We start from the raw sequence: 24,662 nt of genomic DNA, 5'->3' as shown, positions 1-24,662 counted from the left end.
TAGGCCTACCACTGTCGTGTCGTCGGCAACACTGTTGTGTTGTCTGTCCTGGATCCCTCACTCTACTACTCCCTTGGAGTCCGCCCCGGACCTGCTTACCCTGTCTCAAACCCTCTCGCCTCAGCCTCTGCACCTGATCTCCGCAACCCTTGGCCATCCATGGTTAAAGCTACACAACCCACAGGTTGACTGAACCGCCGAAAAGGTAACCAGTTGGGATTCATTTTGTCACTATAATTGTTTACATTCTGCCCTTCCCCCTGCCTTGTCTTTGCCTCAGTTCATTCCAGAACCTCCGAAGCTGTCATCAGTTCCTACCGAGTATCACAATCTTGTCTTCAGCAAGCACCACGCCCTGTTGCTGCCGCCTCATCGGCCGTACGACTGCGCCATTGACCTCCAGCCTGGAGCTCCTCTCCCCAGTAGCCAGTTGTTTAACCTCTCTCGTTCCGAGCAAGAGGCTATGGAGAGTTACATCCAGGATTCTCTGGCTGCAGGACTTATCAAGCCATCTTCCACCTCGGTGGGTGCTGGGTTTTTCTTTGTGAAGAAGAAGGATGGGTCACTGAGGCCATGTATGGACTTCCGTGGACTGAATAATATCACTGTTAAGAAGTACCCCTTGCCACTCATCAGCTCTGCTTTTGCCCCCCTCCATGGTGCCACGGTGTTTACCAAACTCGACCTCCGGAATGCCTACCACCTTGTCTGCATAAGAGAGGGAGACGAGTGGAAAACTGCGTTCAACACACCACCGGGTCACTTTGAGTATTTGGTAATGCTTTTTGGTCTTACTAACACCCCTGATGTTTTCCAGAACTAAGGGATGTGATTGGACGATTCATTTTTGTCTGTTTAGATTACATCCTGATTTTTCCAAGGACCCTGAGGCTCACCAGCAACACATTCACCAAGTTCTTCAACAGCTGTTGGAGAATAAGCTTTTTGATAAAGCTGAAAAATGTGAGTTCCATGCTGCCACAGTGTCTTTCCTGTGTTATATTATTGCACAGGGACAGTTACGTATGGACCCCGCCAAGGTCATGGCAGTCACAGAGTGGCCTGCGCCCTCCAACCTGAAGCAGCTAGTTTCCTGGGGTTTGCACATTTTTACAGATGTTTCATCCGCAGCTACAGCCGTCTAGCAGCACCTCTCACCACTCTCACCTCCACTCCGTTCCACTGAACTCCTGAGGCAGAGGCAGCTTTCCTGGAAATCAAGCGTCGCTTCACCTCCGCTCCGGTCCTTACTCAACCCGTCCCAAAACTCTAGTTAATTGTGGAGGTGGACTCCACTGACACCGTGGTAGGTGCTGTTCTGTCTCAACGTTCCCCCTCTGATCAGAATGTCCACCCATGTTCATTCTTTTACCGTAAGCTCTCACCTGCAGAGAGGAACTTTGACATCGGTAACCAGATACTCCTGGCAGTTAAGCTGGTTCTGGAGGAATGGCGTCACTGACTGAAGGGCACTGTAACCCCCTTCATCGTGTGGACTGACCATTAAAAACCATCCAGACCGCCAAACGTCTGACCTCCCTGCAAGCCAGGTGGGCCTTGTTCTTCGGTAGATGCAATTTCACACTCACTTATCGCCCTGGTTCGAAGAATACCAAGCCTGAAGCCCTCTCTCGCCAGTTCACCACCGACAACACGGGTACCAAGCCAGAAGCCATTGTGCCATCCACCTGCATCGTTGCCGTCGTCACCTGGGAGATCGAGTCTCTTATCCTCCAGGCTCAGCAGAACCAGGCTGACCCTGGTAGCGATCCTAGTAATGCTCTGTTTGTTCCAGATTGTGTTCGCTCTGATGTTCTTCAGTGGTGCCATTCTACCCACCTAACCTGTCACCATGGTATGAAACGGACCCTCGCCTTACTGTGTCAGCGCTTTTGGTGGCCCACCATGGATAGAGATGTCTGGGAGTGTGTCTCAGCCTGTACGATTTGTGCCCGGGACAAAACCTCCACTAAACACACTTCCAGTCTGCTCCGCCCTCTTCCTATACCCAGTCGCCCCTGGTCACACATAGCTCTGGACTTCGTCACTGACCTTCCCCCCATCTAATGGTAACTCTGTCATCCTCACTATTATTGACAGGTTTTCCAAAGTGGCTCACTTCATACCCCTCTCCAAGCTACCGTCCTCCAGAGAGACTGCGGACCTGTTAGTATCCCATGTATTTCGTCTACATGCATCCCCACTAACATTGTTTCCGACAGAGGACCCCAGTTTACCTCCCAGGTATGGAGACCCTTCTGTTCAGCTCTTGGTATCAATGTCAGTCTTTCTTCTGGATATCACCCCCAGACCAACGGCCAGACCGAACGGGCCAACCAAGAGATGGAGACTGCCCTACACTGAGTGACTTCTGCGCACCCTTCCTCCTGGTGCACTCAGATACCCTGGGTTGAATATGTCCACAACACCCTCACCAACACCACCTCAGGTATGTCACCCTTCGAGTGTGCTCTGGGTTACCAACCCCCCCCCCCACCCCCCCCCCCCCCCCCCTTGTTCCCCGCCCAAGAGGTTGAGGTTGCGGTTCCCTCTGTCCAGGACCATCTGCACTCTTGTCACCGTACCTGGAGGAAGGCCTGGGCTGAGGACCCAGTCCCAAGCCAACCGTCGCCGGGCCTCAGCTCCAGTCTATACCCAGGGTCAAAAGGTATGGCTCTCATTGAAGGTAGCATCAAAGAAACTTTCCCCCCGCTTCATTGGTCCCTTTGAAATCGACCGTGTCATTAACCCCTCTGCTGTGCACCTGAAACTCCCAGACTCACTTATGATCCACCCCACCTTCCATGTGTCCCTGATTAAACCTGTCTGCTCCAGTCCCCTGTCTCCTCCTGCAGCAGCTCCTCCAGCCCCTCGGCTCATACCGTCTGGCGGCTTGTGTATGTGCGCCGTCGGTGTCGCGGCTGGCAGTACCTGGTGGACTGGGAGGGATACGGGCCTGAGGAGCGCTGCTGGGTGCCTCCCAGTCCGTATGTTTCCCTGCCTGACGCTGTTTTCCTGTCCGCTACAGTTCTGCCTGCTTTGACTCTGGTCTTTGTCTCCTGTTCCACGTCTCGTCATCCTGTTACTCTGTCCTGGATCCCCCACTCTACTACTCCCCTGGATACCCCCCGGACCTGCTTACCCTGTCTCAACCCCTCTCACTCCAGCCTCAGCACCTGATCTCCAGCAACCCGCCTGAGCTTCCCCTGACCTGGACTCCATCTTCCCCCTGTGTTCCAATAAATACCTTGGTTACTTCATCACAGTTTCTTCGTCTGAGTCTGTTCTTGGGTTCCCCTGTTCCGCTCCGCGTAACAGACTGTGGCATGTGTCTGTACACTTTCCCTCTGCTGCGTGCTTGTGTCTCCTATTCGGCCTTTAAGCCTTGTGTTAGACACATGCACTAGCCTATTAGCCACGTAATGACTGACTTGTGATCATTGCCCTTGCTAGTTTGATTGTATTGACATTCCTAGTCATTGAAACTGAAACGGTGCATCCCGAATGGGTGGCGGCAGCAAACAATCTACCAGCCAGCTGTGATTTACAACCTGATAGCAATATGTTTTGGACTACCAAGAAATGTAAATTATATTATTATTGCTGAATTATGTTAATCTTGCATTGAACATATATTCTGTCAACAATGCCTTACTGTACGTCATGGAATTTTGAGTCAAATAGAAGCTATTTTCAAAACCTCTTATCAAGGTGTTCCTTAAGCATAAACTGGGAATTTGATTGTTTTGACTGATATTATGATTGTCTTTTTGTTTCATATGTGCACAGTAGTTAAAACGCTGTCAGTTCCACTTTAAGCCTGCTGTAACATATAAGGGATATTGTTAATATTGAGAAACACTAGTCACACATATCTTGTTATTAGTGTTTTGTGCATGCTCCACGTCAAGGTTCACATTGGCAAGACAATGGTTGCTAGGTTTCTGTAATACATTTACATGTTACCTTTATGAAACCAATGTACTGTAGTTCACAGTACATTGTAATACATCTGGAAACATTGCAAAACATAGAACTCTCCCTTGGTTCAGGCTGAGGGACAGGATGACGATAAAAACAGACTTGCGCCACACCGTGTGTGAGACTGAGGACGGCACTTTTGAAATGACCATCAACTCACCTCAGAAGTTGGACACAGGAGTGTACACCTGCAAGATCATCAACGAGTATGGAACAAAGCAATGTGAATGCAAACTGGAAGTGAAAGGTACGGTACAGTAATTGGTTGTGTTTTCTATTTCCAAATCCTCTCTTTGCTGTAAGCCAATCACATAATACATAACATTGGATAACAATTTGTGTGAGCTACTGTATGTACAGTTGAAGTAGGAAGTTTACATAGACTTAGGTTGGAGTCATTCAAACTCGTTTTTCAACCACTCCACAAGTTTCTTGTTAACAAACTATAGTTTTGGCAAGTTGGTTAGGACATCTACTTTATGCATGAAACAAGTAATTTTTCCAACAATTGTTTACAGACAGATTATTTAACTTATAATTCACTGTATCACAATTCCAGTGGGTCAAGTTCACATACTAAGTTGACTGTGCCTTTCAACAGCTTGGAAAATTACAGAAAATTATGTCATGGCTTTAGAAGCTTGTGTTTACCTAGCAAAGACTTAGATGACCTGGAGCCAGTGGGTTTGGCGACGAATATGAAGCGAGGGCCAGCCAACGAGAGCATACAGGTCGCAGTGGTGGGTAGTATATAGGGGTTTGGTGACAAAACGGATGGCACTGTGAAAGACTACATCCAATTTGCTGAGTAGAGTGTTGGAGGCGTTTGACCCAAGTTAAACAATTTAAAGGTAATGCTACTAAATACTAATTGAGTGTATGTAAACGTCTGACCCACTGGGAATGTGATGAAAGAAATAAAAGCTGAAATAAATCATTCTCTCTACTATTATTCTGACATTTCACATTCTTAAAATAAAGTGGTGATCCTAACTGATCTAAGACAGGGAATTTTTACTAGGATTATATGTCAGGAATTGTGAAAAACTGAGTTTAAATGTATTTGGCTAAGGTGTATGTAAACTTCAGACTTCAACTGTACATACAATGCCTTATAACGTTGATTGTCATGCACTTATGATGTTATAACATTGACTATAAACATAGTAATAAGTGTAGTAATAAGCTATAAACTCATGTCATTCATTACAATATCCTTTATAATGTTATATAGATCATTGACTATAATTTCTTATATGACTAAAATGCATGACGTATTATTCCCCCGCTTTGAAAACGCAGGTGATATTTTAAAAACCTTAGTAAGTATAACTCTGCGACTGACCGATGACGAACATGAAACAGGGTTGACAGAATATTATCTCCTGTCCTGTGCATCCCCTAGTGCCCCCGGTGGAGCCAGGCCTCACCATCATCCGTCCAGTGAAGGACATTACGGCGGATGCCGGCGAGACAGTCATGTTTGAGTGCCACGTAATTGGACCACTGGACACGGACGTCGATTGGCTGGCAGATGGGAAGCTGATCCAGCCGGCTCTGCTCAACTGCAAAATGCATTTTGATGGGAAGAGGTGCAGGCTGCTCCTCAACTCAGTGCACGAGGACGACAGCGGCACGTACACGTGCAAGCTGACCTCGGCCAAAGGTGAACTCTTAACTGCACTGTCACCCGCTTCACTTGTTCTCTTCATCTCTGAGGTCTTGCAAGAAGAGTCATGCTCTTCATTTCCATTCATGTTGGTAGAATAACCAAACGTTTCCTCTTTTTTTTTAAACACACTTTTAATCTTGGTATATCATTAGGTTATATACATATACACTATATAGATGAATAAATGTGTAGTTAAGAACATCAACTTCCCAGAATCAAATTGTTGCTCTTGAAATAAGTTGAATGACCATTAAATTCATAAAACCGGTATTGTAAAAAAAAAAATGCTTTCTTTTCCTGTTCAACTTTCGTTCATTTTCAAGTTTGTTGCTTTACTTTGGCCTTGTTTCGTTTTAGAGGAACTGACCTCGAGTGGCCAACTCAAAGTCATTCCGTCCATCGAGCCCCTATTCACCCGTAAACTGGACGTCTTAGAGGTGATCGAGGGCCGTAACGCCCGCTTTGACTGCAAGGTCAGCGGAACACCACCTCCCAGAGTCAGCTGGGGACATTTCGGTAGGAGAACCATTTTCATTATGTTCACCTAGCCTGGTCCCAGATCTGTTTGTGCTATGTAGCCAAACATGACAATAACCTTAGGAGGACAAACAGCCATTGTCTCCATAGTGATTTTATTGGCCAAAACCTTATAATTGTGCACACTGCAAACAAGTATAACAGTAGTACTATGTAACAATTTGTACCTGCACTGTCAATGTAGATATACATTTACATTTACATTTAAGTCATTTAGCAGACGCTCTTATCCAGAGCGACTTACAAGTACATACATTCATACTTTTTTTTGTACTGGCCCCCCGTGGGAAGCGAACCCACAACCCTGGCGTTGCAAGCGCCATGCTCTACCAACTGAGCCACACGGGGCCCGTGTATATAAATATACAGCACAACACAGATTTGGGACCAGGCTAGTTTACCACCAAATGAGCTCTTATTGCTATTCTAGACCATACAGTAGTTTACACGGTTGTTCAGGATCAATGTAATCATGTATGGACCCGTATATTTACATCTACATTGACAGTGCAGGTGCACATTGTTGCATTACTAATGTTATACTTGTTTGCAGCATGTACAATTTGAAGGTTTTGCAAATTAAATCGCTATGGAGACGATGTCTGTATGTCCTCTTCTCTCCTCAGACCATACACTGGTAGAGAGCGATGATGTGCGCATCTTACAAGAGGGAGGTCGTCACTCCCTCATCATCTCTCATGTCACCAATGAGGACGAGGGCTTTTACACGGTCATCGCTCGCAATCCACATGGCGACGCCGAGAGCTCCGCTGAGCTCTATGTCCAGGAGCCCAGACCTGCTATCTCATCTCAAATGTAGGAACACACTTACCACCTACAGTCCTCACCATACAGTAATAGGGTTGTTGAGGAATCAGTTATTACACATTCAGTTGTTGGTTATTCCACAGTAGTAACTACTGATGTTATTAATCCCCTAAGGTCGATGTCTAAGCCCCCATGAAATCGAATTACCATAATACAAAATTCCCCATAACAATCTGTCCGTTTAAGGTAGGGATGTTTTTTTTTCATATGATACATCTAAATCCACCGCATCTTCTTATGCCACACTTCCAAATCTGTGGTGAAAGGTGACAGAGCTAGAGCGGTGTTTGTCAGACCAGGAGACAAAATCGTCTGTAGCGTCCGAACCCTCTGTGGAAAGATGAGACGGTCACGAACACGACGGTATTCTCCGTTTTGATATACGACCTCCACAAGTGTTAGGAGACTCGTCTGAAGTCAGTTCAGCCAATCTGCCAACTTCTGTCTGTAGCGTCCAAACCGCTTGGGCTATACACTCTCACGAACATGTTTTGCTCTAGAATGCCCACAGGCTTCACAAAACTCATCTGAAGGTCCCCCGGTACTAAAATGAATGGAAGTACAGTATATATGGAGACTGTTTAAAGCCAAAAATATGGGGTTACATGCATATAAAAAAATGAAATGTTTCCTGATCTTTCTTATGTCTCTCGTATATAGCGGAGAAACTTCAAAACAAACTTATTTTGGGGGGTACTATCTGTTCCATGCAGTGAATCTGTTATTCAATGCGTTTGTATGGGGTTAATAGCAGTAAGACCAAAAATGATTTATCCCCCCAAAAATTTTGATATGTTTTTATGCTTCAAGGGGCTTAGACACGGCTTAGACTCTGACGGGATAAACATTTTCGTGTTCAACTTTAAGTAATGTTTGTAATTACACATTTGAAAGTCATGTGTGAATTACCATGTTAATAAGTCAAACCAAAATATGACCTTATTATATATAACTACAAGGTGTCACTACCATCGAATCCACATGCAAATCCACATGCAATACCAGGGTTGATTAATAGGCCAGGACCTGGTAACAACAATAGTAACAAGGCACCCCCTGTTAATAGCTACCGGTCATTTTCAGCTAGTTTATTCCTATGTTATGACCTGGCTCAAAGGCCATACCGAATCAAGTGTAATGTAAGAACAATGTACTTACATAGGATATACTCGTAATTCTCATGTAGCTACTCAGGATCAAGCAACTTAATGTAAAGTGAAACCCAGTAGGGTGTAACCTCTATAATTACTATGTGGTTACAATGTAACAACCTTTGCAGACAATGGGCTAACCAGGAGAAATTAAGAGACAGGAGAACATTACGTGTAACCCTTTAGGTTACATTGTATTTACAATTAAGCAATATTTAACAACCAACTCTCTAATTACAAGGGATATACATGTATTTACAATGTAGTTAATGTAAAGTGAAGTGCCATTTTAATTTCTTTGTAGTTACATGTGCGTACAGTTAGGATGCATGGGGAGATAGTAGCTCGGTGATGTACCGTCTAAACTGTGGTTATATGTGAAAGCCAGACCACATAGTTTAAATTAACCCTTTAAAATCGATAAATAAATATATCCCCAAGCTGCCAGGAGAGAGCGAGTGGTCAGTTATACACAAAAGGGAAACAGCCTTTGAGTAAAACGACACTGAGACTCAAACCTTCCCTTAGAGGAAAAGAAAAATACTAACTTTTAGATGCAAGTGAGAGCAACGGACAGCTGAAGGAAATCCAGGAAAACATAGCTAAAATGCTCTGAGTGATCACCAAAACAAACAATCTGTTAAAAATGTAGATTTGCTTGAAAGGAAAGTAGTCTTTCGTGCCAGATATGCATATACAGGGCGGAGTGTGGACGGAAAGACAACAACATGGACCTTCTGGAAACAATGGTGCACACTTTAGAAGATGAACCTTGATCAGCTAGAAAACAGATCGAGACAAAATAATATGAGAATATTGTCCCTACCGGAAGATGAGGGAAAACAGGGGACCTTTCCATCTACATGATTAAGCTGATATCGGAGGAACTTGGCGTGGATGTATCCCCAGAGGATCAGGAGTGGGCATGAAGGAGAAAAACGCTAAATACCCTTGCATGGTAACCTTTTAAGATGTGGAACTATCAGACCAAAGTCAACATTCTGAGGGCACATGGGGAAAAGGAGATCAAGGTCCAGGGCCAGTCCATTCGATTCATCCAGGACCTGTCTTCTAGGCTGAGAAAAAACGCAAGCAATTCATTCCGATCAGACATTCACTGGAGGAAAAAGGAGTCAAGTCTCAACTCCAAATCCCGGCAGTACTGTGGGTATGGAAGGGAACACAGAGAATGGCGTTCACAAGCGCTAATGAAGCCCTGAACAGGCTGCAGCAAACCTTTTCAGTTGAAAGAGAGCCCAGTGCCTTGAGGAGCGATAGAGGAAAACAGATAAGCACAATAGGCTACAGATAGTGATGCCTAAGACCAGTTTATCATAAATTGAGACAATATTCCTTCCCCCTCCTCACACAACAATCTGGACTATTGTCCACGAGTAACTGTTCTTCTCTAGGAATTAATGCCAGAAATAGCCGATGCCAGTGAAATGCATGGTACATTAGGGCTGTCCCCGACTAAAAAAATAAATATTGGTCAACCGAGAGTTGATTGGTTGAAACTTGAATAAGTATATTTTTCCATATACAGTGCCTTGCAAAAGTATTCATCCCCCTTGGCATTTTTCCTATTTTGTTGCATTACAACCTGTAATTAAAAATATTTTTTATTTAATTGGATTTCATGTAAAGGACATAAACAAAATAGTCCAAATTGGTGAAGTGTTTCAAAAAATTCAAAAAAAATAAAAAACGGAAAAGTGGTGCGTGCATATGAAGCCCCTAAACACAAGATCTGGTGCAACCAATTACCTTCAGAAGTCACATAATTAGTTAGATTGCACACAGGTGGACTTTATTTAAGTGCCACATGATCTGAGTATATATACACCTGTTCTGAAATGCACCAGAGTCTGCCACAACACTAAGCAAGCGGCAATACCAAGCAAGAGGCAATATGAAGACCAAGGAGCTCTCCAAACAGGTCAGAAACAAAGTTGCTCCAGCTGCTTCAAGTTAGATGGGTTCCGCTAGTGTACAGCAATCTTTAAGTCATACCACAGATTCTCGATTGGATTGAGGTCTGGGCATTGACTAGGCCATTCCAAGACATTTAAATGTTTCCCCGTAAACCAGTCGTGTTGCTTTAGCAGTATGCTTAGGGTCATTGTCCTGCTGGAAAGTGAACCTCCGTCCCAGTCTCAAATCTCTGGAAGACTAAAACAGGTTTCCCTCAAATGTCCCTGTATTTAGCGCCATCCATCATTCCTTCAATTCTGACCAGTTTCCCAGTCCCTGCCGATGAAAAACATCCCCACAACATGATGCTGCCACCACATGCTTCACTGTGGTGATGTTATTCTCGGTGTGATGAGAGGTGTTGGGTTTGCGCCAGATAGTGTTTTCCTTGGTCTTCATATTGCCGCATGCTTGGTAATGCCTCTTGCTTGGTAATGCCTCTTGCTTGGTGGTGTTGCAGACTCTGGGGTATTTCAGTACAGGTGTATATATACTGAGATCATGTGAGAGATCATGTGACACAGATTGCACAAAGGTGGACTTTATTTAACTAATTAAGTGACTTGTGAAGGTAATTGTTTGCACTTTTCTGTTTTTAATTCTTTAGAATTTTTTTAAACAAGTTATTTTTTTAATTTCACTTCACCAATTTGGACTATTTTTGTATATGTCCTTCACATGAAATCCAAATAAAAATCCAATTAAAGTACAGGTTTTAATTAAACAAAATAGGAAAAACGCCAAGAGGGTGAATACTTTTGCAAGACACTGTATGCGTCTTCTAACCCATCGCTTTCTACTGTATATAATTATATCATTGAATTCTATCTTTACATTAATATATATCATTAATACGTCCTAAAATGGATGTAGCAACTACAGATTGCCCCTTTAAGTCTATCAAATGTGTGCACGTTTGATAATGTCTCCGTTAGTCTTATGGATAAAAAAAAATATCAGCATGAATTAGATTGAGCAATAAAAGACCCACTTTTATTCCATAGGCTGGGATCCGCACTACGCAGCTTTTGCATAGCGCATTTTTCACTGGCTTTCCACTGGTTTCAAAAACAATGATTGATAGGCAGTTTAAACTTTTTGAATTCAACCATTATTGGGTTCAAATACACATTTAGATTTGTGAACAGCCATCCACAACAACCACAATCCGTAAGGCGCAAATAGCTAAATGAGAGAGAAGCAGTGTGATTCACATCAATGCGCTATGTAGATATCAATAATAAGTGATCTCCTTACCGCTGTAGAATACACAACTTGCTGTCATCCTTACCTCCAAGCGTTCATTCAAGTTGCATAATCTTGGGAATGCCGACAGCAGTCGCGCCATTGGAAGACATAGCTTGGACTGTAGCCCACAAAAGCCTATTCCTGCTCTTTTCCCACCGATCCATCAAACACATTTGGAGTATCATCATAGTGGTCTCGGACTTGTCAGACTTACTGGGGTGGAACAAACTTGAATGTGCGCCTTTTTTCAATGCTGATTTAAATGGCATTGAGAAAACAGAGAAGTGCAAACAACAACAAAAATTCCTCAAACATCCTTTCTGAATATAAAAGTAATCCTCAGAGTTATCATCAAGTCTTTCAAAAGTATCTGTAATCTGATGTACAATATTTTTTTGCTGGTAATGTAATTGATTACAGTTTCCTTTTTTTGTAATTGCTTACATGTAATCCGTTACTCCCCAACCCTGCATGTGGATTTGATGGTTGTGGCACCTTGTAGTATGTAACAATGTCATATTTTGGTTTGAGTTATTAACATGGTAAATCACAGGTGACTTTCAAACGTGTAATTACAAAATATTAGTTACATAGTAGCTAGCGCAAGAGAATGTGTAATAATATCAGTATTTACACATGTGGAATAACCTTCAGCAAGTGAATGCGTAATTACACATTCCTTGTTCCAATTGTGTAACAAATGATTCCGGAACAACCCTATTAACATGTAATTACATAGTAAAACCTATGTAACTACTATGTTTACACAGTTATTACTGTGTTAGTTGCATAGTAAAAGGGGCAACTTAATGCTAAGTGTTACCAAAAAGGCTTCTAAAGTTTGTAATTTCCGCTTTAAAATGTCAGACTCCAACAAAAATTTGCCATTAAATATAATCCCCATAATAATTCACATTTCCTGTTACTACAGGATTATTTCCCTGCTGTAGCAAAGTGGGTCAAATTAAGATCCTTCATCTATATTCGGAAAGTATTCAGACCCCTTGACTTTTTCCACATTTTGTTACGTTAGTCTTATTCTAAAATTGATTACATAGTTTTTTTCCCTCATCAAACTACACACAATACCCCACAATGACAAAGTTAAACCTGGTTTAAGATATTTTTGGAAATGTCTCAAATGTAAAAAAACTGAAATATCACATTTACTTAAGTATTCAGACCCTTTACTCTGTACTTTGTTGAAGCACCTTCGGCAGTGATTACAGCCTCGAGTCTTCTTGGGTATGACGCTACAAGTTTGGCACACCTGTATTTGGGAAGTTTCTCCCATTCTTCTCTGCAGATCCTCTCAAGCTCTGCCAGGTTGTAAGGGGAGCGTTGCTGCACTGCTATTTTCAGGTCTCTCCAGAGATGTTCGATCGGGTTCAAGTCCAGGCTCTGGCTGAGCCACTCAAGGATATTCTGAGACTTGCCCCAAAGCCACGACTTGTTTGTCTTGGCTGTGTGCTTAGGTTTGTTGTCCTGTTGGAAGGTGAACCTTCGCCCCAGTCTGAGATCTGAGTGCTCTGAAGCAGGTTTTCATCAAGGATCAATCTGTACTTGCTTCGTTCATCTTTCCCTTGATCCTGACTAGTCTCCCAGTCCCTGCTGCTGAAAAACATCCCCACAGCATGATGCTGCCACCACCATGCTTCACCGTATGGATGGTGCCAGGTTTTTTCCAGACGTGACACCTGGCATTCAGGCCAAAGAGTTCCATCTTGGTTTTATCTGTCACGTTCGTTGTAACGAGGAGACCAAGGTGCAGCGTGATTTGAATACATTCTTCTTTTATAAACGAAGAACACGAAGAACACTAAACAAACAAACGAACGTGAAGCTAATATAACGAGTGCTGACAAGCAACGACACATAGACAATAACCCACAAAATCTAAATGGAAAATGGCAACCTAAATAGGATCCCCAATCAGAGACAACAATAAACAGCTGCCTCTGATTGGGAACCAATTCAGGCCACCATAGACCTACATACCTAGACATTCAAAATCCCCATAGATAAACAAAAACCCTAAACAAGACAAAAACACACATACCCACCCACGTCACACGTGACATCATCAGACCAAAGAATCTTGTTTCTCAAGGTCTGATAGTCCTTTACGTGTCTTTTGGCAAACTCCAAGCAGGCTGGCATGTGCCTTTTACTGAGGAGTGGCTTCTGTCAACCACTCTACAGTACCATAAAGGCCTGATAAGTGGAGTACTGCAGAGATGGTTGTTCTTCTGGAAGGTTTTCCCAATCACCGCCACCTGTCCCAGACCTGTTGTTTTTCAACTCTTAATGATCAGCTATGAAAAGCCAACTGAAAATTATTCATGATTATTATTTGACCATGCTTGTCACTTATGAACATTTTTGAACATCTTGGCATAGTTCTGTTATAATCTCCAGCCGGCACAGCCAGAAGAGGACTGGCCACCCCTCATAGCCTGGTTCCTCTCTAGGTTTCTTCCTAGGTTTTGGCCTTTCTAGGGAGTTTTTCCTAGCCACCGTGCTTCTACACCTGCATTCTAGCTGTTTGGGGTTTTAGGCTGGGTTTCTGTACAGCACTTCGAGATATTATCTGATGTACGAAGGGCTATATAAAATAAAATTGATTGATTGATTGATCTCCACAGATGAGCTCTGTCAGAGTGACCATTGGGTTCTTGGTCACCTCCCTGACCAAGGCCCTTCTCCCCCAACTGCTCAGTTAGGCTGGGCGGCCAGCTCTAGGAAGAGTCTTGGTGGTTCCAAACTTCTTCCATTTAATAATGATGGAGGCCACTGTGTTCTTGGGTACCTTCAATGCTGCAGAAATGTTTTGGTACCCTTCCCCAGATCTGTGCCTCAACACAATATTATCTCGGAGCTCTATGGACAATTCCATTGACCCCATGGCTTGGTTTTCGCTCTGACGTGCAATCTCAAATGTGGGACCTTCTATAGACCGGTGTGTGCCTTTCCAAATAATGTCCAATCAATTGAATTTACCACAGGTGGACTCCAATGAAGTTGTAGAAACATCTTAAGGAGGATCAATGGAAACAGGATGCACCTGAGCTCAATTTCGATTCTGATAGCAATAGGTCTGAATACTTGTGTAAATAAGGTATTTCAGTTTATTTAAAAAATAATTGCTTTGTAATTATGGGGTAAAATGTGGAAAAAGTCAAGGAGTCAGTACTTTCCGAAGGCACTGTACCTGTACTGTATTTGGAAAAGCTACATTTTATATATACTGTACTCCAGTATTTTGGATTTTAAATAAAGTTATGAATATATTGTTCTCGTACAGAATGTCCCCTTTTATTTGTGGATGTTTTCATTCATATGTTTTACCATTTAGACATACAATCACTTATGTATCCATTTAAAGAAATGATACGTATTTGGTGAATTTACTATAGTGTATAAGTAATCAAATGTTATTTGGAATCACAATCCTTGCACGCAATGACTACATTATGCTTTTGACTCCACAAATATGTTGTGGATGTGTTTTGGGTCATGTCTTCCCAATAGTAACTTCCCTTCCCTTCGTCCCTCCCCTTCTCTCTCTCACCTCCCTCCCTCCAAAGGGCGAAGCTAGAGAAGATGCCATCCATCCCGGAGGAGCCCGAGGTGCCGGACAACGAGGTTGAGCGTTTCACCATGCCTGACTTTGTCAAGCCCCTGTACGACCTGGACGTGATCGAGGGCAAAGAGACCGTGCTCAAGTGTAAGGTGGCTGGACTGCCGTACCCCACCATTGTGTGGTTCCACAACGGCAAGAAAATCGACAGCACGGAGGACAGGAAAATGACACAGTGTGAGTTGAGATTGGTATTTTATAAATCCAGCTCTATAAGTTAAACTGCAACTTCATCAAATAAGAACAAATTGTATTGGTGGAGTACACAGTTTATCAGATGTTATAGCGGATGAAGCGAAATGCTTATGTTACTTGGACCTAACATTGCAGTAAAATGTCAAGCAAGTACACAAATAATAATAATTTAAAAATATATTCAAGAAACCAATTAAAATCCAAATAGCACTGTAAAAGTAATCCAAATGCAATCTATATGTACAGTGCATTCGGAAAGTATTCAGACCCTCTCCCCTTTTCCACATTTTGTTAGTCTTATTCTAAAATGGATTAAATAAAAATATGTCCTCATCAATCTACACACAATACCCCATAATGATAAAGCAAAAACAGCTTTTTAGAATTTTTTTCAGATTTACAATTTTTTTATTTTATTATTTAGATAAGTTCAGACCCTTTGCTTTGAGACTCGAAATTGATATCGGTGGCATCCAGTTTCCATTGATCATCCTTGAGATGTTTCTACAACTTGATTGGAGTCCACCTGTGGTAAATACAGTTGATTGGACATGATTTGGAAAGGCACACACCTGTCTATGTAAGGTCCCACAGTTGACAGTGGATGTCAGAGCAAAAACAAAGCTATGAGGTCAGAGGATTTGTCCATAGAGCTCCAAGATAATATTGTGTCGAGGCTCAGATCTGTGGAAGGGTACCAAAACATTTCTGCAGTATTGCAGGTTCCCAAGTGGCCTCCTTCATTATTAAATGGAAGAAGTTTGAGACCACCAACATTCTTCCTAGAGCTGGCGGCCCGAGCCAAACTGAGGAATCAGGGACAAAGTAACTTTATCAGGGAGGTGACCAAGAACCCAATGGCCACTCTGACAAAGATCCAGAGTTCCTCTGTGGAGATGGGAGAACCTTCCAGAAGGACAACCATCTCTGCAGCACGACACCAATCAGGCCTTTATGGTAGAGTGCCAAACAGAAGCCACTCCTCAGTAAAAGGCACATTACTGCCTGCTTGGAGTTTGCCAAAAGGCACCTTAGGACTATCAGACCATGCGAAACAAGATTCTCTGGTCTGATGAAACCAAGATTGAACTCTTTGGCCTGAATGCCAAGCGTTACCTCTGGAGGAAACCAGGCACCTCATCTCCTGGCAAATACCATCAGTACTGTGAAGCATAGTGGGGGCAGCGTCATGCTGTGGGGATGTTTTTCAGCTTCAGGGACTGGGAGACTAGTCAGGATCGACAGAAAAATTAATGGAACAATGTAGTGAGAGATCCTTGATAAAAACCTGCTCTAGAGCGCTCAGTACCTCAGACTGGGGCGACGGTTCACCTTCCAACAGGACAACAACCCTAAGCACACGGCCAAGACAACACAGGAGTGGCTTCGGGACAAGTCTCTGAATATCCTTGAGTGGCCCAGCCAGAGCCCGGACTTGTACCCAATCGAACATCTCTGGAGAGACCTGAAAAGACATGTGCAGCGAAGCTCCCCAACCAACCTGATCCTTAAGTAGCCTCTCAAAGCACTTCATGATGACAGAGTGCAGTTACCTTCGCATTCTTGGGTACAGAAACAATGGTGGACATCTTAAAGCAAGTGTGGACAATCGACTGGGATAGGGAGAGATTGAAATATGTCCGTAAACACTCCATCCAGCTAGTCTGCACATGAGGCCGTGGCTCGGGATGCCGTTTGGGCCATCAGCTCTGCAAGGGTTAACACGCATGAATGTTTTACTTACGTCGGCCACGGAGACCGGGAGCACACAGTCCTCGTGAGTGGTAAGGGCCCACATCTGCAACTAGGTGTTGTTTTACTTGATGCAGATGGAGGTCTTTAGCTTGTAGGACCTCTTTAGGTATCAATATATTTGATAAAATATTGAATTTGGCCTTTACTTCTATGGCCTAGAGAACTGCATGGAATAACACATCCATAAATGGCAAAAACTACAGTCCAAAACTGTATCGTGGGGTCGTACAGCAAAAACGGAGAACACGATCATGTTTGTGAGAGTCTCCCCTTTCCATAGAGTGGTAATAATAGTTTTCTAGCTCAAACTGTTCGGACGCTACAGACGGTTTTGTGAGAAGACAGATTTTCAAGATGTCTTGTGTTCTGACAAACACTGTGCTAGCTCTGCCATCTTTCACCGCAGATGCGACAGTGTGACATCAGCGGATAAGGTGGACTGAGACACATCCAATGCAAAAAAAAAAAAAAAAACGGATATCTCTAGCTTAAACTGATAGATTTTGATGGGGACGCACCGGGTGCGTCAATCGACTATAGGGGGGTCAGTTTAAGTGCAACAATGTTTTTGGGATTCAAACAATGCACTTTCAGCAGGATATAACGATTATCTTAATGCTATCAAGGCATTGGGAAACTCACCCCTGTGGTGGTCCTCTCTTCCAGTCAGAGACATCCACAGCTTGGTCATCCATTCTGTCTGCCACGCCCACGGAGGGGTATACAAGAGTGTAATCTCCAACAAGGTGGGCAAGGCCACCTGTTACGCCCATCTCTATGTGACTGGTGAGGAATCCCAGATGATTTTTTGATAATATTACTTCAATCCTGCAGGTATAATGCATTTTGGTACAGTTATATTGCATTGTAAGACATCGTCCATTGTCATGGGCCTCACATTGCCCGAAGAACCATTTTAAGTCAGTTGACATTCATTACCATTGTCAAGAGAGTATAGTCTGTTGCTGAATCCCAAATCAACCCATATAGCCCTACCATAATGGTACTCGTGTAGATCTGAAATAATCTGATAGGTTTAAGCAACACAGCAATTACATAGGTTTGCCTTGCTTTGCCTCGACTGGGTAGAATTTTCACCATAGAGCACGCACCTATCCAATTGTTTCAGATCTAGAGGCGGGGCTAGGGGTTGATTTGGTATGTTGATGCATGTACAAAAAGGTGATTTCACCATTTCCCATTAACTTGAATTACAGTGTTAATGGAATTAGGCACCTTATGTTTTTAACAAAAGTTCAAATCTATGATCAAATGCATTCGATTGAGCTATTTACTGTAGGGGATGTGATAAAGGGATACTGTTTAATATGAAGGTTAATGAACACTTCAAATTGAACTCCTGTAGTGTGAAACACTTGTAGTGTGAAATTATATATCTTTTACTGTTTGGTTCTTTTCAGACATTCTTCCAGACCCTCCAGATGGGCCCCCAGTAATAGAGGCTGTTACTGGCAAGACTATAACCCTGAGCTGGAAGAAACCCCGGAGGCTGGATCCCTCTATTGGTCATTTTCTTTTCACTAGCATTACTATCATTCAATATAATATGGACTGTGGAGCCATGGTTTCCTGTATTTCAAGAGCTTAAGCTGCTAGACAGAAGTAACAGCACACAATTAAAAAAAAATGTAAAAGTGAAGAATGATATATCTTTACCGCATTTAGGTTTACCAAGTCATAGTTTAAAATTGAAAGCGCAGCACCAGGGTGAATAATTGATTGTTGAAGAATATTGAGTAAGATGCGGCTAGATGGTATCAATAATGGGGTTCAAACAAATCTGCAATGTGAGAATATAACATCTCCAGCACATCTATATTGCATGTTGTTTTGTTTTCACATTCATTTTCCTAATACAGGAAAACGTCTCGCACACGTTCAATTGAATTTTGTTTGAATGCCATTTCGTCTGCCGTCTGCGCAGCTGGTCAAAGTCGTGCTTCGTCTACATGCATTCACATATTGAAAAGGTACATGTTTCTCATCGCAGATCCCAACGCGTTGATGTATGCCGTCCAACAACAAGTGCTGGGCTCAATCCAGTGGACCATCATAGCATCCAGTTTGAAAGAGCCTTGCTACACAGTGACCTCCTGCTCCAAAGGAGTCCGCTACACCTTCAGGGTCCTGTCAATCACCGCCAAGGCCTTTAGCAAACCCTCTCCGTCCACGGACCCAGTGCAACTTGTCGAAAGAGGTATGAGCCATCAAGTGAGGGCAACATGAATCGATGACACAGTGCTTATATTGGTTGGTGGCACGGGCTAATAACTAAACGAAAGCATGGCTTTCACTCTCTCCTCGTCCAAAGACTGCTAACAAGGCAAGGAAATAAATATGTAAATTCTTTAATTTGGATGAACTATCCCTTTACATGATTTTATTTCTCCAAAGGTCCATATCTTCAGGAGGCTCCAGTAATAATTGATAAGCCAGACATGGTCTATGTGCAGGAGAACCAGTCAGTCAGCATCACTATCACTCTGAACCACATCAACGCTGCGGTAATCTGGAAAAGGCAAGTCACGCACTGGATCACTACACCTGATAGTCTATTAATAATGTACAGTTATACACTGAGTGAATAAAACCATTAGGTACACCTGCTCTTTCCATGACAGACTGACCAGATGAATCCGGTGAAAGCTATGATCCCTCATTGATGTCACTTGTTAAATCCACTTCAATCAGTGTAGATGATGGGGAGGAGACAGGTTGAAGATTTTTAAGCCTTGAGTGAATTGACTCATGGATTGTGTATGTGTGCCATTCAGAGGACGAACGGGCAAGACAAAAGATTTAAGTTCCTTTGAATGGGGTATGGTAGTAGGTACCAGGCACACCAGTTTGAGTGTGTCAAGAACTGCAACGCTGCTGGGTTTTTAACACTCAACAGTTTCCTGTGTGTATCAAGAATGGTCCACCACCCAAAGGGCATCCAGCCACTTCAAAGTAAAAATAATGACCTGGTCTAAAATATTCAAAATTGGATTTAATTTGGTTGGAGGCAAGTGATTCTCGTTTAAGTGCAATTTACATCATCTGTGGTAAGTTGCAAGACCCAACAGGGTAAAAATAGCCATTCAACCAGTTTTGAAAAGAGAAAACAGAACATCCTGCTCCCTTGTAAAGTGCAAGGGTGCCAACATACAATACAACTGTATTAACATGGATATTTTGAAGCAGATGCTTTTCATTTAAATATACAATTCAACTCATATTCACTATGCAGTGCATTCGGAATTTATTCAGACCTCTTCACTTTTTCCACATTTTGTTACGTTAGTCTTTTCTAAAATTGAACAAAAAAAATGTTACTCATCAATCTACGCACAATAACAAAACAAAAACAGTTTTTTAGAAATGTTTGCTAATTTATGAAAAAATAAATATATATACCTTATTTACATAAGTATTCAGACCCTTTGCTATGATACTCGAATCTGAGCTCAGGTGCATCCAGTTTCCATTGATCTTCCTTGTGAGGTTCCAACAACTTTATTGGAGTCCATCTGTGGTAAATTAAATTGATTGAACTTGATTTGGAAAGGCACACACCTGTCTATATAAGGTCCCACAGTTGACTGTGCATGTCAGAGCAAAAACCAAGCCATGAGATTGAAGGAATTGTCCGTAGAGCTCCGAGACAGGATTGTGTTGAGGTACAGATCTCAAAGGGTACCAAAAAGTTTCAGCAGCATTGATGGTCCCTACGAACACAGTGGCCTCCATCTTTATTAAATGGAAGAAGTTTGGAACCACCAAGACTCTTCCTGGAGCTGATGCCCAGGCTAAACTGAGCAATCGGGGGAGAAGTGCCTTGGTCAGGGAGGAGACCAAGAACCCGATGGTCACTCTGACAGAGCTCCAGAGTTCCTCTGGAAAGATGGGAAAACCTTCCAGAAGGACAACCATCTCTGCATCACTCCACTTATCAGCCCTTTATAGTAGAGTAGCCAGACGGAAGCCACTCCTCAGCACATGACAGCCCACTTGGAGTTTGCCAAAAGGCACCTAAAGGACTCTCAGATCATGAGAACCAAAATTCTCTGGTCTGATGAAACCAAGATTGAACTCTTTGTCCTGAATGCCAAGCATCACGTCTGGAGGAAACCTGGCACCATCCCTACGGTGAAGTATGGTGGTGGCAGCATCATGCTGTGGATATGTTTTTCAGTGGCAGGGACTGGGAGACTAGTCAGGATCGAGGGAAAGTTGAATGGAGCAAAGTACAGAGAGATCCTTAACTTAGCGATGAGACGAGCTGAAATCCCGTTAACGGGATCGATTTGACATCAGCCAGTGAAAGTGCAGGGCTCCAAATTCAAACAACAGAAATCTCATAATTAAAATTCCTCAAACATATAAGTATTATACACCATTTTAAAGATAAACTTGTTGTTAATCCCACCACAGTGTCCGATTTCAAAAAGGCTTTACAACAAAAGCATACCATGGGATTATGTTAGGTCAGCACCTAGTCACAGAAAAACACAGCCAAAGAGAGGAGTCACAAAATGCAGAAATAGATAAATTAATCACTAACCTTTGATAATCTTCATCAGATGACACTCATAGGACTTCATGTTACACAATACATGTATGTTTTGTTCGATAAAGTTCATATTTATATCCAAATATCTCAGTTTACATTGGCGCGTTATGTTCAGTAATGTTTTACGTGATTTTGCAGAGAGCCACATCAATTTACAGAAATACTCATCATAAATATTATAATATTCCATGATCTCGCCATCACGGTTGACAACTCCATTGTGTCCTCCTCCCAGAGTGCTAAGAACCTTGGCGTGATCCTGGACAACACCCTGTCGTTCTCAACTAACATCAAGGCGGTGACCCGTTCCTGTAGGTTCATGCTCTACAACATTCGCAGAGTACGACCCTGCCTCACGCAGGAAGCGGCGCAGGTCCTAATCCAGGCACTTGTCATCTCCCGTCTGGATTACTGCAACTCGCTGTTGGCTGGGCTCCCTGCCTGTGCCATTAAACCCCTACAACTCATCCAGAACGCCGCAGCCCGTCTGGTGTTCAACTTTCCCAAGTTCTCTCACGTCACCCCGCTCCTCCGCTCTCTCCACTGGCTTCCAGTTGAAGCTCGCATCCGTTACAAGACCATGGTGCTTGCCTACGGAGCTGTGAGGGGAACGGCACCTCTGTACCTTCAGGCTCTGATCAGGCCCTACACCCAAACAAGGGCACTGCGTTCATCCACCTCTGGCCTGCTCGCCTCCCTACCTCTGAGGAAGTACAGTTCCCGCTCAGCCCAGTCAAAACTGTTCGCTGCTCTGGCACCCCAATGGTGGAACAAACTCCCTCACGACGCCAGGTCAGCGGAGTCAATCACCACCTTCCGGAGACACCTGAAACCCCACCTCTTTAAGGAATACCTAGGATAGGATAAAGTAATCCTTCTAACCCCCCCCCCCCCTTAAAAGAGTTAGATGCACTATTGTAAAGTGGTTGTTCCACTGGATATCATAAGGTGAATGCACCAATTTGTAAGTCGCTCTGGATAAGAGCGTCTGCTAAATGACTTAAATGTAAATGTAAATAAATGTTGATGAAAATACAAGTGTTATACATGGAATTAAAGATATACTTCTCCTTAATGCAACCGCTGTGTCAGATTTCAAAAAAGCTTTAGGGGAAAAGCACACCATGCAATAATCTGAGTGCAGCGCTCAGGCACCAAAACAAGCCATACAGATACCCGCTATGTTGTGGAGTCAACAGAAGTCAGAAATAGCATTATAAATATTCACTTACCTTTGATGATCTTCATCAGAATGCACTCCCAGGAATCCCAGTTCCACAATAAATGTTTGTTTTGTTCGATAAAGTCCATCATTTATGTCCAAATACCTCCGTTATGTTCGCACGTTTAGTTCACATAGCCAAATTCATGAGGTGCAGGCACACTTAGTCCAGACGAAAAGTCAAAAAAGTTATATTACAGTTCGTGGAATGTATAGAATCAATCTTTAGGATGTTTTTATCATAAATCTTCAATAATGCTTCAACCGGACAATTCCTTTGTCTTTAGAAATTAAATGGAACGCAGCTAGATCTCACGGCCGCGCGTATGACTTAGCTCATGGCATTCTGCCAGACCCCTTAGTCAAAACAATTAAATCCATTTTAGAATAAGGCTGTAACGTCACAAAATGTCGAAAAGGTGAACCTGTCTGAATACTTTCCGAATGCACTGTGTATGACCCATGTGGGAATCAAACCCACAAACTGTATGTTGCCAGCACCATGCTCCAACACATTGAGCCATTAATCAACTCTTGCAGCTGGCTTTCTTGTTTGCGCCACCACAATTGAATCAACAAAACTGCAAATATGCGAAAATGTCATTTTAATACCAAGGACTGTAGGATAAAACAATAAAATGTGTGAAGCAGTCACACAACAAAAGTTCTTACCCCCAAAAAGTAGCAACACCCCAACAATGGGATATGTAAGTTGCCTTATTGTTCTCTGCGTTCAGGAGGGGAGTGGTCCTTGCCACCAAACAGGGGCTGTATGAGATGAGTATGCCCGATGACGACCAGCACTCTTTGAAGATCCTGAGGGTGAAAAGTGGTGACTTGGGTCAACTGATGTGTGTGGCCTCCAACAAGTTTGGCAGCGACTCCTGCATCTTTAGTGTGGAAATGGCAGGTGAGTGGAATAATGATGGATTATGATAATGATTTGGATTTTTGGATATATCTCTATTTACAGGCGCTCAAAGCACTTTTCAATGTTTTGAAGGGGAAACTCGTGTAATTAACAACAGTTATGGCCATTTTAAAAGCGAGCAACTTTTTCTAAATGCCTTTCTGCAGCAAGGTACATTGTAAGGACATTTACTTTGCGTCATGTTTCCTTGCAATGATACTTTAAGTATCGAGGTACTGAGTATTGTGACAAATCAAACACGTTCTGGTGTTCCCTATCTGTAGCACCGCCAACCTTTGAGACAATCATGGAGGATGTGGATGTGCACATGGGAGATACGCCTCGCCTGGCTGTGGTCGTGGAGGGCAAGCCCATTCCCGACATCATGTGGTTTAAGGTGCATAAATTGAGACACATACATATGAGTGTTTTATGCCATTGGAACCCTTTCTTCATTTCACACTCATGCCTTGTAGTTACTCAATAGCTAACAAGATTGATAAACAGAATGTACGTACTCAGCTGGTAAGAAGGTAAATAAACAATGACTGAATTGTCGTGAGAGGAAACTGTCCACATTATGTTTCAAATTAGTTTATAATATAGTAAGTGCATAATTACAAGTAACATTGACATTCTATGTAATCACATTACCATATGCATGTTTATTTTCATGAAAAAAAGAGATTACATTCAGACTGACTTATTGTGACTCGGTTTCAGGATGATAAATTGTTGTGTGAGAGTAGTCACATCACTTTTGTGTATGACGACAACGAATGCTCCCTCGTGGTGCTCAACACAAGTCCGGAAGATTCAGGGGTGTATACCTGCACAGCCAAGAACCTGGCTGGCTCTGTGTCCTGTAAGGCTGAGCTCACCGTGCACACAGGTAAGCCTCTTCGTACTATTCAATCAAATATGCATTCCAGTATTGACACAAAGGCATAGTTGTGTAAGCAAATGAATTAAA

General features: G+C 42.9%; 1 protein-coding gene across 1 annotated transcript in view; it reads left to right on the top strand.

The window, feature by feature from the left end:
- Window positions 1-24,662, top strand: part of spegb (striated muscle enriched protein kinase b) — a 114,746-nt gene that overhangs the window by 57,984 nt on the left and 32,100 nt on the right. The window contains exons 9-20 of the mRNA XM_055879046.1: window positions 4,053-4,228; window positions 5,387-5,647; window positions 6,011-6,169; window positions 6,817-7,006; window positions 14,979-15,208; window positions 17,648-17,767; window positions 18,403-18,507; window positions 18,993-19,199; window positions 19,397-19,520; window positions 23,517-23,689; window positions 23,974-24,086; window positions 24,413-24,581. Of these exons, the coding sequence (XP_055735021.1) occupies window positions 4,053-4,228; window positions 5,387-5,647; window positions 6,011-6,169; window positions 6,817-7,006; window positions 14,979-15,208; window positions 17,648-17,767; window positions 18,403-18,507; window positions 18,993-19,199; window positions 19,397-19,520; window positions 23,517-23,689; window positions 23,974-24,086; window positions 24,413-24,581 (2,027 nt within the window). The remainder of the gene's footprint in view (window positions 1-4,052; window positions 4,229-5,386; window positions 5,648-6,010; window positions 6,170-6,816; window positions 7,007-14,978; window positions 15,209-17,647; window positions 17,768-18,402; window positions 18,508-18,992; window positions 19,200-19,396; window positions 19,521-23,516; window positions 23,690-23,973; window positions 24,087-24,412; window positions 24,582-24,662) is intronic.

The sequence above is a fragment of the Salvelinus fontinalis genome, chromosome 23, assembly GCF_029448725.1.
Source record: "Salvelinus fontinalis isolate EN_2023a chromosome 23, ASM2944872v1, whole genome shotgun sequence".
NCBI classification, from domain to species: Eukaryota; Metazoa; Chordata; class Actinopteri; order Salmoniformes; family Salmonidae; genus Salvelinus; species Salvelinus fontinalis.
This window is presented reverse-complemented; position numbering and strand designations above follow the sequence as displayed.